This window comes from Lipomyces doorenjongii (assembly GCF_038497915.1).
Source record: "Lipomyces doorenjongii strain NRRL Y-27504 unplaced genomic scaffold V1508scaffold_10, whole genome shotgun sequence".
Taxonomy (NCBI): Eukaryota; Fungi; Ascomycota; class Lipomycetes; order Lipomycetales; family Lipomycetaceae; genus Lipomyces; species Lipomyces doorenjongii.
Window position 1 is genome coordinate 275,900 of NW_027118077.1, and position 13,146 is coordinate 289,045.

Genomic DNA, 13,146 nt, shown 5'->3' on the forward strand with positions numbered 1-13,146 from the left:
CATCGGTTAATCGGCATAATCTCACATCATCACCACATTGTCCACCAAACTGAACTCAGGCATGATGAAGCACGACAACGAATCAACAAAGCGGAGATCACAGCGGCATGCACGGCGCCGCATGGGAACCACGAGCGAGGCTGATATGCTCTGATGTGCACGTCGTCTACACTGATGATTGCCAAACAATTAGATTGTCTACATGATTCGACATAGTACCGGTACTACTTGTACGGCTTTGGAGCTATATGATGCTCGTCGCATGTTTCGTCAAGGTTATATCAGCGACGCCTCCCTATTTAAGCCACAGTCTACCAAAATAAGTCGCAGACTCGCGGGCGCAGCATATCGGATTTTCTGACCCTACCGTATAAGTTAGTTTAAAGTTAATAAAGTAGCAAGAGATGTGAGATATTCCTACGAACGAATATGTCCACATAAAGACATCCTCATACTATCTCGCTCCAGCGGTCATATGCCTTCTCGAATCCCAGTGGGCAAGACTGAGTATGCTCAACGAGTCAATAAGCGTTTGACCGTCAGATGATATCTCGTAAACAACTTGTCACAAAAACTTCCCGAGCTGCGAACTTATCTGACCATTTTCCTCAGGACATTGAACCTGAAGATGCAGTTATTATGGTAACTGCGCTTACCCGTCACTGTTGTACTTATATAGGCAGGAACCCTTATCTGTCACAAAACATACGATTTGTGACGAGTGCTTGACCGCTCGATTACTCGGCCACCAACCCCCGGATTTTGAACCTTAGGAACAAAATGCCAAGGTCTGGTGGTCCCGTGCTGCATGCCATCCTAAGATTTCTTTTTCTTGCATCTTCCGTTTCCTGCTTGCTTGATGCGAATAGAAAAGAAATAGTTTGGGGAGTTTCGTCATTGTACTATCTGTTTACATAATATATACCGTTAGGCCAATTTGTCCGGTCGTTGGCAATTCATGATCGAAAGAGCCTCGTAAGGTTTTGATTTAATTACACTATGAAGGTCGGGATTTTACGCGGCGCAGTAACTAGTGCGGCGCATCCACTGTCAAGTCGTCTAATACAGTTGTCAAGTACCATCGAAAGTTAGTACAGTGAAGTAACCTTTGAGTGTTCCAAGTGGACTGACAATTTTTTGCCAAGCAAAAGCCGGTGAAGAACTCGTGCACGCTGATTTTCGTATGTTTGAAGCATGAGTGTTCTTGGCCGCTATTCATTCCACCCAATTAATTGCAGCTATAGTCAGTGGAGAAATTTCATACCAGCTCGAGCTGACAGCAAGGTGATTAAGGCTGCTGGTGAAGCAAAAGTTGGTCGACCGCCTGGCTGGACGCTCGAGCCGAGGAATGGATGTAAATGCAGGGTGGCGGATAGACAACCTCTTCCCAAAGGGGTATAGCAAATGTGCGGACAGTACACATTTAGTGCGGCTCGCAGAAAAACGTTCGGATAATCTCGCAAATCGTCGGGGTCCGTAACCGACAGCACTCACCAACCCTTATGGTTGGCCGGAATACCGGTGCGGCCGTACATTAAAGAATGCAGGAAACTGCGATTAGCATGTGCGTCCTCTAAATATCTACTGTGCGACGTCTTGCATACGAGTCGGAGCAGTACATTACCGATCAGTTGGATGTTGGCTTCATTCAAGAACTAGTCGTCGCACTTCCGATTATGGGCACTGCCATGTACTCGAAGCATTCAGCTTTTCTTTGAGACTGCGTGGCGGCTGGTCAGACTCCGATCAGCCCCGGTTCGGCTGATTGGACGGTTACTGCGCTCAACCAACGCCATCATTCCTTTTACCGTCGAATTCATAACCTGTCGAGTGCCGCCTCAAAGAATTGTAGCAGGGACACGCATGTGATAAAGGATTAACCTAGCCTGCTTATTTTGTTTTGTCTTGTAACTACGACATGCTTCCCACAAAAACAGTCTTTTGCTGGTCTACGATGCGCCGACACGATAGCTTCTCTGATACCCTTGCATCTACCAACAACGAGACTTGGCCGCCTGTCCCTGCCACATGTTACTGGCGCCTCTCTCCACACAGCTGCGACGAGATATTGTCACGCGCTTATTAGTAAATGGCTAGATCGAGCAGGGCAATCGATCGGCAGGTCTCAGAACCAACAAGCCAAGAAATGGTCGAGCGGTCCAGGTATGAGAGCACCTATCAGAGCGTACGGGTTGACGCCGCTATAGCCTGTTATCCATGTATGGCGCTGTAGGTTAAACGTATCCAATTGCCATGGCCAGGTGAGTGTACATCCCGGATAATACTTTATTAACAGGATAGGGCTGTCGAGATGTCCAGCTTTGACTGGAACGGCACGCCAAGAAGCGTGGTCTGACTACTAACTCGTGTGTGAGCGTAAAAGTGCATCTAAACGACTAGACTGTGTACCGGTTGCCGGCGAAACCTCGGAAGCGCAAAGCCAGCACCACTAAATGACACCACGCCATACTGCAGCTACTTCTGCAATTTTGGTCCCGTCCAACCGCTACACGTAACAGTTAGCACGGTAATCGGCGGCGACTGGGAACATGTCCGGCGACTGACCGAAAGCAGACCCAGGTTAGGGCTCTGCGAGGTACCTGGTACGAACCTTCGTCCAGACATGTACTTGGTCTGACACACAACCCTGCCCTCTGCATTCCCGACGACATCCTCCGGCTTTCTCGTGGCTCCGCCATTTGAGATGCCAGCTACTGGCGACCGCCGGAATGGCGTGGTACGTGCCTTACTGCTAGACTTCCAACTCTTCCAATTTGTTGCTCCACCCTGTCTCGCATGTGGCTGACTGTCGAGTTAAAATGAACCTTGTCGGCTGTCCCGTTATATATATGCCTCTCCGCACCCCCACTTCTGTTCTCTGGCACAGCTCTGCTGAATTAATTGTCGTCAATTGTGTTATCCCATTCTTCCATCTCAGCAACTAGCTGCCCTATGTCAATTGCATTACTCGATAATTTGGACATGACCTACTCCTCTCCCGCGGTGAGTTCAGACGATCTGCTCTCTCACATCATCGCGCCAGCAAACTCTCTGCAGCACAAACATAGTATTGAATCAGCCTCTCAGTCCCATCTGAACACCTTTCCCTATTATACGCACTCACTTCAGAACACACTGCAGCCCTCTGATAATACGCTAGATATTGCATGTGTCGGTGACTGGCAGACAGGTATGATGAACTCCTCCGCTAAGATTTTACCTTTCGACTGAACAGCCATAGCCGGTGGCATAGTCCAGCAACAATCACTTACGCCCGAGACGCTACTGCTTTACCGAGACATCTTCCAGACCGTTGAAATATCGAAGCTCTTCTCATTCGATACTGACACAAATTCGACGGAGTCTTCCACCACCTCGCCAACCGGTCAAAATGACTTTTCACCGACTAGTGAGTTAAACTCGGGGTTCGAGTATAATGAGATGCCATTCTATGTCTCTGACTCGCAACTTTCGATGCAATCATTGTCGGAGTTTAGTTTCCCAGCCGAGGCCAATGGTTACGCCAACAAATACACGCCCAACCCCGAGCCAACATCTCCTGCCGAAGTCGCTGCAGCCAATGGTCTCTCTCCAGAGCTTTTATCGTACATTTCGCCGTCCGCTGCGCCTCATGTCTCTATGGGTGCCATTTCACCTGGGACAATCTTAGACAATGACGCCGGTACTGCGGAGCACAGCATGAATGTCAGGCAGAAGGGCCACAAGAGAAAGCGGTGGTCGATTGGATCATACGTGACGCCCCGAACTGGTAGAGTCAACCACATCTACGATACTCTCGTTACATCTTCGAACTCCCTTGGCGGAGAAGAAGTGGATTCGACCAAAGGTTTTACGCTACCGATGTCGGATGCCGAAGATGACGAGTATGAGGAGCTTACTTGCCATCTTTCTACTCCTGCTGATGCACCGGCCACTGCTTCCACGCATTCGTCGTCGCCGTCGCCTGCGGCAGCATCCGCCACGTCATCAGCTATCACGTCGCCGGACGAAGACGTCCCGTCCGAGTCAGGTCACTTCCCGCCGGACTTTTATCCTCGGTTGCCCAAGCGCAGGCAACCACCTCCAGAGGCAGACTTCAAGATGTCCAACCCGTTTGATACTCCGCGTCAGCAAGATCTCCGTTTCCCCGGGGACCTATACACGCCTTTGTGGGTTCGGAAAAAGGGCGACTTGAAGGAAGGATGGTGCGACCTGTGTCCGGAACCGAGATGGTTAATCCTCAAGAACTCAGCATATTGGTATGACAAGAACTTTGCGCACGGAATATGCCCGATCACCGGCCAGAGATATGCCAAACCGGAGAAATGCAGGAAGGTTAAAGGCAACGAGGAGATGTGCGAAGGACTCTGTGGAGTTTGTGGACAATGGATCCAGATTACTACCCGCAGAGGCGGTGGCGGAACGAGCTGGTTCCGCCATGCCAACAGGTGTCATAACTATGAGAGAAGGAAGTCTGACAAGTGAGACATGGTTCAGCTGATGTAGTCATATCTAAGTTGCTTGTACATGTTTTTGGAGTACGGAACGGATTAATGGTTTGGGATATATCTGTACTTTACATACGGAAAGCTTGGATGGATATGTACATTATTGGGTTACCTTCGTGATTTTAGTCGAATAGGCTGAGACACAAATTATGTATATGCTTGGATTTCTTTGGTTCTTTGGGAAAAGGTGGTTATGACAAAATGAGTATCTTTCGTTGTTGTATATATTTAAATATTAGTATATATATTTACTCTATATAGCACACAGCTACTTAGTTTGCTTTGGCCGATGTTAAAAACAGCGAATAGCTGGCATGTGTCTTCCGAGGAAGAGCAGACGACGGTGCCCGTACTATGCAACGTTGCGGATTCTGGGATACAGCGGCATTTTCCGATGTGCCAGTTTTTTCGTGCGAACGGATCTCCGACCACGAGGGGATTTGAGTATTTGCGCTTAGGAATCTTCCTTCGCACCATATTTCCCCTACAGACTCTGCCCTCAGCGTAATCCTCTGCTACTAGGACACACATAAGATAAATATTTTGTTGGACGTTCAAAAGGTATACACTATCGACGTGGCGGTAACTGGAACGTAACGTTCAATGTTGTTAATAGTCTGCTGAGCCTGCACGTATGGGGGCGTAGCTAAATACTGAACATATATTTTCACATGAATCTGCGTTCGTCACTCTATAATATGATATGTATCGGCTACAAAATCTTATGACCTTATATACAGTGGCCGCTACGAGCAAGTATATCTTTCATCATGTATGGCCATTGCGCCATCGCGTTAACCCTCTGAATGAACCTTAGCCACTAAGTTCTGGCGGTTGTGGGAGGTCCCAGAGTGACGATGCGGCGCAATATACATCGTATGATTTCTTCGTGGACAGTGCATGTGGTGAAGCACGTGCTTGTTGACCTAACCTTGCGAAACCAGGTGGTGAGAGGAATGGCAACGAAATAAAGTACATTTAGAAAAACAAATTTTTGTCGATCATTGAAACACACTAATATCTATGACATATGCCATCTGGATGGGATCTGGTATCTCAGTTGTGGATGTGGCAGGTTGCTTGTAGGTGGAATTAACTCGCAAGATGAAAAACCCCAGCTGCGGCTTGAAGGTTATAAACTACGTCGCTATCAACTGGATGAGTCCAGGCCACCACGAGTCATAATCACTCATCCAATGGAAGGACCGTAACATGATCAGGTGTCGCTGGTGCCGTAGCACGCGTGGTGATTACAAAGTATCGCTACCATGGTTGCTGAGGTGACCACGAGGCCGACCGTGGGGGGAAAAGCCGATTAGGTTTAATAATAGTACCAAAGCTGAGTCCATGAGTTATAAGCGAGAATGTTAGTCGCGTTGTTGTTCCAACTATACCACCGAAGCACATCTCGTGGCCCCCGCCAAGTCAGCTTGGACCAGTTTGTATTATAAAATACCAAAATCCTTCTCAGTTGTGTTTGGGCGCCGATCATAACTACACCCAGACGAATGCCGCGATCTTTCCTGACACTCGGCGACAAGCTGCACTGGTTGGCCCTGGTGTGTGGATTTGGGAAGCGCACTTGGGCACTCAGATAATGAAGCGAAATAGGAGTAAAATAAAAGTCTCCAGTATTCTTTCTCGTAAACGTCACACCGCTATCACGTGTGCGGCATGGTCCGTCACGACTTGCACGGCTCAACCCTCCAAACGTGACCAAATCTCGCGGGAGACGTCTCGCGTGGTCTGGCCTGGTCCGCTCCATCCGCGCCTAAGTGTGTTTTGGATGGGGTCATTTCCCTCGCCGAGGGCCGGAAGGACTGGCGAGTAAAAAAGCACGTGACTCATTCGTTTTCAGGCTCGGGTGTTAACCCCCGGTGCAAAAAACCTGGTAATGGTTTGTGTGAAATCCCGGTCGGCAGCTATCAAGCAACTCTATAGAGTCTAGACATGTTTCATCTAATTACATTATTACAACATGTTTTGAATATAATCTTAAGTCGCCAAGCGTAGGTTTCGTGGCCTTGCGACTACGACAGCGGTGCGGTTCCCTCTGTTTGGTACCATCAGCTTTGAAGGATCCACAGAACATGTCGCAGGTGGCAAGAGCCAGATGTTCGGGAACGCAGGTGGCGTTGACATGGTTCAATGAGCTTAGCACTTTTACGAGGAAAATAATAAGATTTCATACTACTACTTGTTCAACCTTCTAAAAACATCACTATAAAATATTTTTGTTAACTCTTCATTGTGAATGAGCCAAAAATTGGTACGCCATATGTAAATATTACATATAGCTAATTTATGCTACTTCGTCTATGGACTATCGCGTTTCAAGGATAACGTCCATATTAATTCCGTGCGTGAACACGCTGATTATTTACTCTGTGCAATTCCAATAACTGTTTACTTCTGACCTTAAAAACTGGATTCGCCGGGGAAGCCCTCTATTACTATAATAACAACACAGTATACAACACAAACAACTAATTAGGCATAAGTACAAACCACATAATCGACCATCTCAGTCAATCAAGTCATTAGTTAACACTGGCGATGCCTTTGAAAGTAGCCGCACATGCAAATAGTAGTCTAACACAGTCCGAACAACGGATACCGAGAGCTTATCAACTTATAGTCCTAGACTCTCTCTCCTCAATGCTCGTTCCGGATGCGCTACATTCGCAGTGTGCCCACTTACTTGACCGCTAGAGTCCGAGTCCTCGCATTCATCTTGCTGCCCCTGCACCGCTTCCTCGTATGTCGGCGGGAGGGGCTGCTCATACAACGGTAACGTCATCCCTCTCATGTTTGGCTCATTCATGCGCAATTGCGGCACTTCCTGCTGCATGTCAGGATGCTGTAAATCGATAGCAACCGTATCCACGGTCCTCCCGAGTCTCTGAGTACCTAAATCATCCCATCTTCTCCTCCTTCCGGTTACACTGCTCGGTGAGAGGTCTATCATCATACGCGGTCCAGCACCATGTCGTATGCGACGCAAGCGCAATGAAATTAAGAACGACAGCAATATGACCAATACCACGGCAACGGCGACCTAAACAGATATTTATCAATTCCATGGCTAATCTGTAAGCAACAAGCTAACAAGCGTACCCCAACGCTACTTGAAACAGGCTCCATCGCGATTATTACTGACTCGCAAGTATCTGTCGCCTTGGATTATGCAAGCAAGTTCTTATTCCCACCAAATATCTATCCGCTAATCCTTTAACTGTATCAGATCTTTATTGTCCAGTTCCCACAGTGACCACTTATGACATTCGCAAGTCAAACTTGATATTCTAATTCTAACGCCCTCTGACCACTTCGGGGCGGTTGATTGCCGGAAATCCGACCAATAACCGGGTATTCGGAGATAGAAACACCTTTGCCGACAGCAAGATGTCTATGTTCACAGCTTGAAGGTCAAGTGGTCTGGCCTGGTCCGCTCCTTCCGCGCCTAAGGGTGTTTTGGATGGGGTCATTTCCCTCGCCGAGGGCCGGAGGACTGGCGAGTAAAAAAGCACGTGACTCATTCGTTTTCAGGCTCGGGTGTTAACGGCCGGTGCAAAAAAACCTGGTAATGTTTTGTATAAAATCCCGGTCGGCAGCTATCAAGCAACTCTATAGAGTCTAGACATGTTTCATCTAATTACATTATTACAACATGTTTTGAATATAATCTTAAGTCGCCAAGCGTAGGTTTCGTGGCCTTGCGACTACGACAGCGGTGCGGTTCCCTCTGTTTGGTACCATCAGTTTTGAAGGATCCACAGAACATGTCGCAGGTGGCAAGAGCCAGATGTTCTGGCGTTGACATGGTTCAATTAGCTTAGCACTTTTACGAGGAAAATAATAAGATTTCATACTACTACTTGTTCAACCTTCTAAAAACATCACGATAAATATTTTTGTTAACTCTTCATTGTGAGTTTCGTAAATCAGTAAGACCGATGCGAAAGTACAGCATGGGGGGCGCATACGAGAAGCTTCCGTTTCGGGGTATAGTATATTTGTCGGCGGCCCGGATTCCGAAGCTTGCGTCGACGATTGCATGGACATTCCACTCGTGATGTCTGTCGGTATAATAGTGCTGTAACTTTGGGTTGTATGTGCGAGGTCCTGTTTGAGCCCAGCGTGGTAGCACAGATCGGACAGAAGCTGTGCTGCATCACAATACACAACAGTCTCTGCCTGTGCGACATTGTTTCTTTCTGATTATAAATATCCCCCTTCTATCTCGATCAAGAAGATTCCGCACATGCCAGGTACAAAATCGACAAGAAAGTGTTCAAGATTAAGCACCGATCTCGCAGAAAGTGTTGCCAGGAGAGCATTGTATTACATCATAAGCACTGGTCCCGCACAAGTGGGAAGTATGCGTTTCTTCGCAAAATGAAGAGCGCTGAACCTCTCCCACACGACCTGAAGTACGACAACAAATGGTGACGCGCAAAGGTGGACAGCGACGGATCAGGTCAAAGACGGCACGAGCTATGGCCACCTGGTCACATTACAAATTCCAACAACGACTTCTCGACAAAGCACGAGAATATAAATCGTGCAAAGTCGTTTTGGTCTCTGAAGAATACACCAGTAAGACATGCGGAAAACTCAACGACGTTAGGGGTAGTAAAAAGTACGCCTGCAAAGAATGTCGGTTTGAGTGCGACCGCGATGTCAATGGTGCACGAAATATTCTGGTGCGTTGCATGACAGTAGATCGGACAGTAGACAAATATCTACACAGGAACGTCGATCGTGTAGATGGTCCATACTGCAATCCACCGGCACTTTGAGGGCCGTCACACTTTTACTTGGTAATTGGCCTTCTTGTGAACTCGCGCGTTGAGGCTCGCTTCCTTCTCGGGTTTTCCCCGAGTTGCATGACCCTAGTCTAACAATAATGAGTGCTTAAATCGACGTTTGTTTGCGCAGCGGCTGGCGCCTCGGTTAAACCCATTTTAGGCCGCCAGCAAATAGTCTGACATACCACTCTTAGACCATTTTCACTGTGTACAAAGGGTTCATATATTATATACTATATACAAAAGTGCTATATTCATCGTTCCAAAGCCGACTGATCCTCTCCCTCCTGTTGTTTCTTCAAAGACTTCTCTCTCCAGTCGAAATATCGTTCGACGAAATGGCTCGTTTCAAAAGCAACTTCGACCATGATTAGAATAATAATCATCCACTCAAGCCGTACACTCTGCTCCTCAGATAAATGTGCCTTGAGAATTGACACAACTTCTGAGACGTAATCCAACTTCTTGTTCAGTATCGCAATCCGCGGAGCAATGTCAAGGTTCTTCGAAATTGCTCTGTAAATTGTCTCCAATTCCGGTTCTGACCAATACAGATCCGGGGTTTCTGTGAGTTCTGAGTAGAGATTAAGATTTCCACGTAGCGTTAATAATTCACCGGTCTTTTTCAGTACCTCCCTTCCGTCATGCACAGGGAGTTTGGCACCAGTGGCTAACCGATCTGTTATATCCCTTATACTCTCCAAGTACTTTTCTAATCCCATCTCTAGCACAGCTAATTTGGTCGAACGTGCAAGACCTGACGCAAAAGCGGCTTTATCAAGCACCCTGTCGAACCCTCGAATACAAATAATTTCGCCGTCCACGAAACTTCTTTGTAAATTTTCTTCGCGATGATGCCGATTACTCTCGTCGTCCACATTGTCAGGTTCGTATTGATCGTCAGGAAACTCGACATAGTCCATGTCTTCGGATTCTCGAACCGGATACGGTCGGATTTCGGCCGGTCGTAATTCGTCGGCTAAGCGGATAGTATCGATTTCGGTCATTCCAAACGTGACAATTGATCCGTTACTTAAAACAAATGCGTCGGCCTTTTGTCCCGACGAAAGCGGATACTGAGCATAAGTAACTTCGTGGGGAAGGAGTATGGACGCCTGCAAATGACCCTGATTATGAAATATCTCCAGCACTTTTGGTAAATCGTAGGAATCGGCGACGGTCAAAGCAACACATAGCTGCACTGCCGTTACCTGACCAAGAGGGAGGGACTTGCGATTTGCTGATGGGTATACCCGCTGAGGAGTGACTCGTCGAAGAGATTGCTTCGTTGTTGTCCGAGTAATGCGCGAGGTCGGAGGAACGTCTGCTGATTCTGAACTCACCGAAGCCGCGGAGCTCAAATACTTCTCGCCTCTCGAATATGAAGGATAATTTGGTAAAGAGTTGAGAATTGCAGTAGTTGGAGTTAATGACCGTATCCGCAAAATCTTCCCGCTATTATACAGTTGCCGTATCATCCTTGTGGTGTAATTGGATCTCGTAATATATGCTTTTGTACGGTTTGATCGCGTTATCAATGTGATCCCAGTCCCACGGTCATAGCCTTAACTACTCTATCGAAAGGTGAGCTTAAAGAGCGAGATTACGAAAATCTTATGTATATTTGGCAGCCAATTCGCTACCGTGACCTGTGGGCGATGATGACGGCGCTCCAAGATTTGGGACTTTCCTGATCTAGGGATTGACGCCGGTTCTCGGAGAGGGATGTGGCTCACTTCATCCGGGGACTGACCAGGAAGTCATTAGGGTGAGGGTTATCACTTACCCTGCTCGTGAAATGTTGTCGCAATGGTAACGAGCTCTATCCAAATTCACCATTTCGGTTTTTCTTCATCTCTTCACAATCGAGCCCCTCCGAATCGAAATGGCAACCTTTGCGCTGTCATCTACCAAAGCTGGTTCTTCTTTAGAATCATTACGAATGGCTGCTTTGCAGTCACGAGCGAAGCCACGCGTTCCATCTTTATCGAAGGCGGCGGCTTCTGCGTTTGAGCAAGATAGCGAGGACCCGGATGAAGAACTTGCGCGCCGAATACGCAGTGAACGAACACCGTCGCCGGACGGACAAGCCAACGAATGTAGGTGCATTCTTGTATCAGATAATTTATATATGGAAAAGCGGAATGGTGGCTAGGAGCGATGGGAAAGTTATAGAAACATGTAATTAATGCTTGTCAATGGTTTTGGACGCTCCTTGCCGCTAAAGATTTGGCTTTATTGAGAAAATAAGATGGCTAACACCATCTTTGTGCCAGCTTTCGACTCGATATCGACTTCGTTAAGGTTAGTCCCGCCCGAACAATCTTTCGATATCCCTAACAAAAGTTTTTAGTAGTATTCTGGAACCAAAGGTCCAAGCCGACGCTGTAGCAGCTTTATCAGATCTTTCTCGTGCGGGACTGTCATATCAAGATTTGCTGACATATGGTGGGATTAATGCCCAATTTCTTTCGATGCTGGTGTCTAGTGTTTCTCTTCCATCCTCTTCTCCTACAACTGAAACTAGCAAGCGCGCAGACACATCAATGTCTTCGCCAGCTCAGAAGTCTGACGTATTCATTGACGATAGAGACATTCAAGGCGGTGGAGAGAAGGCGTTGGCGGAACTGTCTTCTGCAGGACTATCTTGTAATGATATGGTTCAACTCGGTGGACTGCATCCCTTGTTTCTTGCACAGCTTATATCACAGATGTCGTCTTCACTACAAAATCATGCTCAGTTGTTAGAACAGGCTATGGCTATTGTGCAGGAAGCTGCTGCCACTTTGTCAGCAGCACCCTCATCTATGCCATCCTCTGGTGCTGCCACACCTACACATTCAATGTCAGCAACGCCTGTCACTGCTTCAGCCCAGAATCTGGCACCGTTAAGGAGTGCGAAGACAGAGGCGTCAACTAACGGTAAGTTGGAGGCTCGTGCTTCCGCAATAGCTTCCGATAGTCAACAGCCTGTAATTGCCACTCCCTCTACGGGAAAGAACTTGCGCAACAGAATTGTTTCCAATGGGCAAAGCAGCGTTAGTATATCTGGAAATAGCGTGAATGTTTCTCGAACGCTGAGACGAAGGCCCACTGCTATGGATTTGGATGCTACATCTAATCAGAATGTCAAGTTCGGAAGCGATAGGTCTAATGGTAAAATGGTAATCGAAATGAGCGACTCAGACGAAAGTGATGCCGAAGGTGGGAAGAAATAGTGAGTTATATTAGGCGATGTGTATGTAGGAAGTACGTTGGCCGATGTACGATGGGTTCTGACTTTGACTAGATGGATATAGATGCGCCGAACGATGGATATTACATATTCGAAGCGCTAATGGTTCCTGGTCTGAGAACTGCCACTGAGATTACTGCTCGACTATAGGTTATGATACGTGCTTGCGCTACTGCTAGTACATGTGGAGACTAGTCTGTGACATCTAGTAATGTGACTATTGGCTCCAGCCTACATTTCTTTTGAATTGTACATACTGTATATTTAGTGACTTTGTTGTATAAGCATATTATTTGTTCGGCAAAGGAAGTATGGGACCTCGGTGTTCTATGATAATTTTAATGACGAGTCTTGGTTATGTAGGAAAAGTAGTGATTGGTTATACTGCTCGGTTAGCGTTATCTACTGGTAGCTCTCTTTTGATCTTATGACGAGTAAATGGAGCAATAGTTTCAATTAGAATCATGCATTGTATAACGGTCATTTCAGTGCAAGACGCGCAAGCGGTCCAATAAATTAACCCCGTGGCAAATTGGAGTGCCTCTTAGCGTCAAAGATTGTTGTTGGCTGTGATTTCTGGAACTATTTTATT

At 47.0% G+C, this 13,146-nt stretch overlaps 4 protein-coding genes across 4 annotated transcripts; 2 read left to right on the forward strand and 2 right to left on the reverse strand.

Annotated features, from left to right (window-relative positions):
* The first annotated feature begins 2,842 nt into the window (after positions 1-2,842).
* Positions 2,843-4,764, forward strand: V1508DRAFT_412766 (uncharacterized protein). Its single transcript, XM_066939674.1, has 2 exons — positions 2,843-3,190; positions 3,242-4,764. The coding sequence occupies exons 1-2, from the start codon at positions 2,953-2,955 to the stop codon at positions 4,483-4,485; spliced, it is 1,482 nt and encodes a 493-aa protein (XP_066797483.1). The 5' UTR covers positions 2,843-2,952; the 3' UTR covers positions 4,486-4,764.
* A 1,989-nt stretch (positions 4,765-6,753) lies between these two features.
* Positions 6,754-8,011, reverse strand: V1508DRAFT_460404 (uncharacterized protein). The gene is made up of 2 exons (XM_066942767.1): positions 7,626-8,011; positions 6,754-7,566 (listed from the first exon to the last, which is right to left on the reverse strand). The coding sequence occupies exons 1-2, from the start codon at positions 7,650-7,652 to the stop codon at positions 7,141-7,143; spliced, it is 453 nt and encodes a 150-aa protein (XP_066797484.1). The 5' UTR covers positions 7,653-8,011; the 3' UTR covers positions 6,754-7,140.
* Positions 8,012-9,520: 1,509 nt separating this feature from the next.
* On the reverse strand, positions 9,521-11,012 carry V1508DRAFT_412777 (uncharacterized protein). The gene has a single exon (XM_066939675.1). It carries the CDS (start codon positions 10,795-10,797, stop codon positions 9,574-9,576), a length of 1,224 nt encoding a protein of 407 aa, XP_066797485.1. The 5' UTR covers positions 10,798-11,012; the 3' UTR covers positions 9,521-9,573.
* A 192-nt stretch (positions 11,013-11,204) lies between these two features.
* On the forward strand, positions 11,205-12,537 carry V1508DRAFT_402914 (uncharacterized protein; the record flags this gene model as incomplete). The annotated part of the gene is made up of 3 exons (XM_066938520.1): positions 11,205-11,418; positions 11,596-11,623; positions 11,673-12,537. 3 exons carry the CDS (start codon positions 11,205-11,207, stop codon positions 12,535-12,537), a joined length of 1,107 nt encoding a protein of 368 aa, XP_066797486.1.
* Positions 12,538-13,146: the final 609 nt, after the last annotated feature.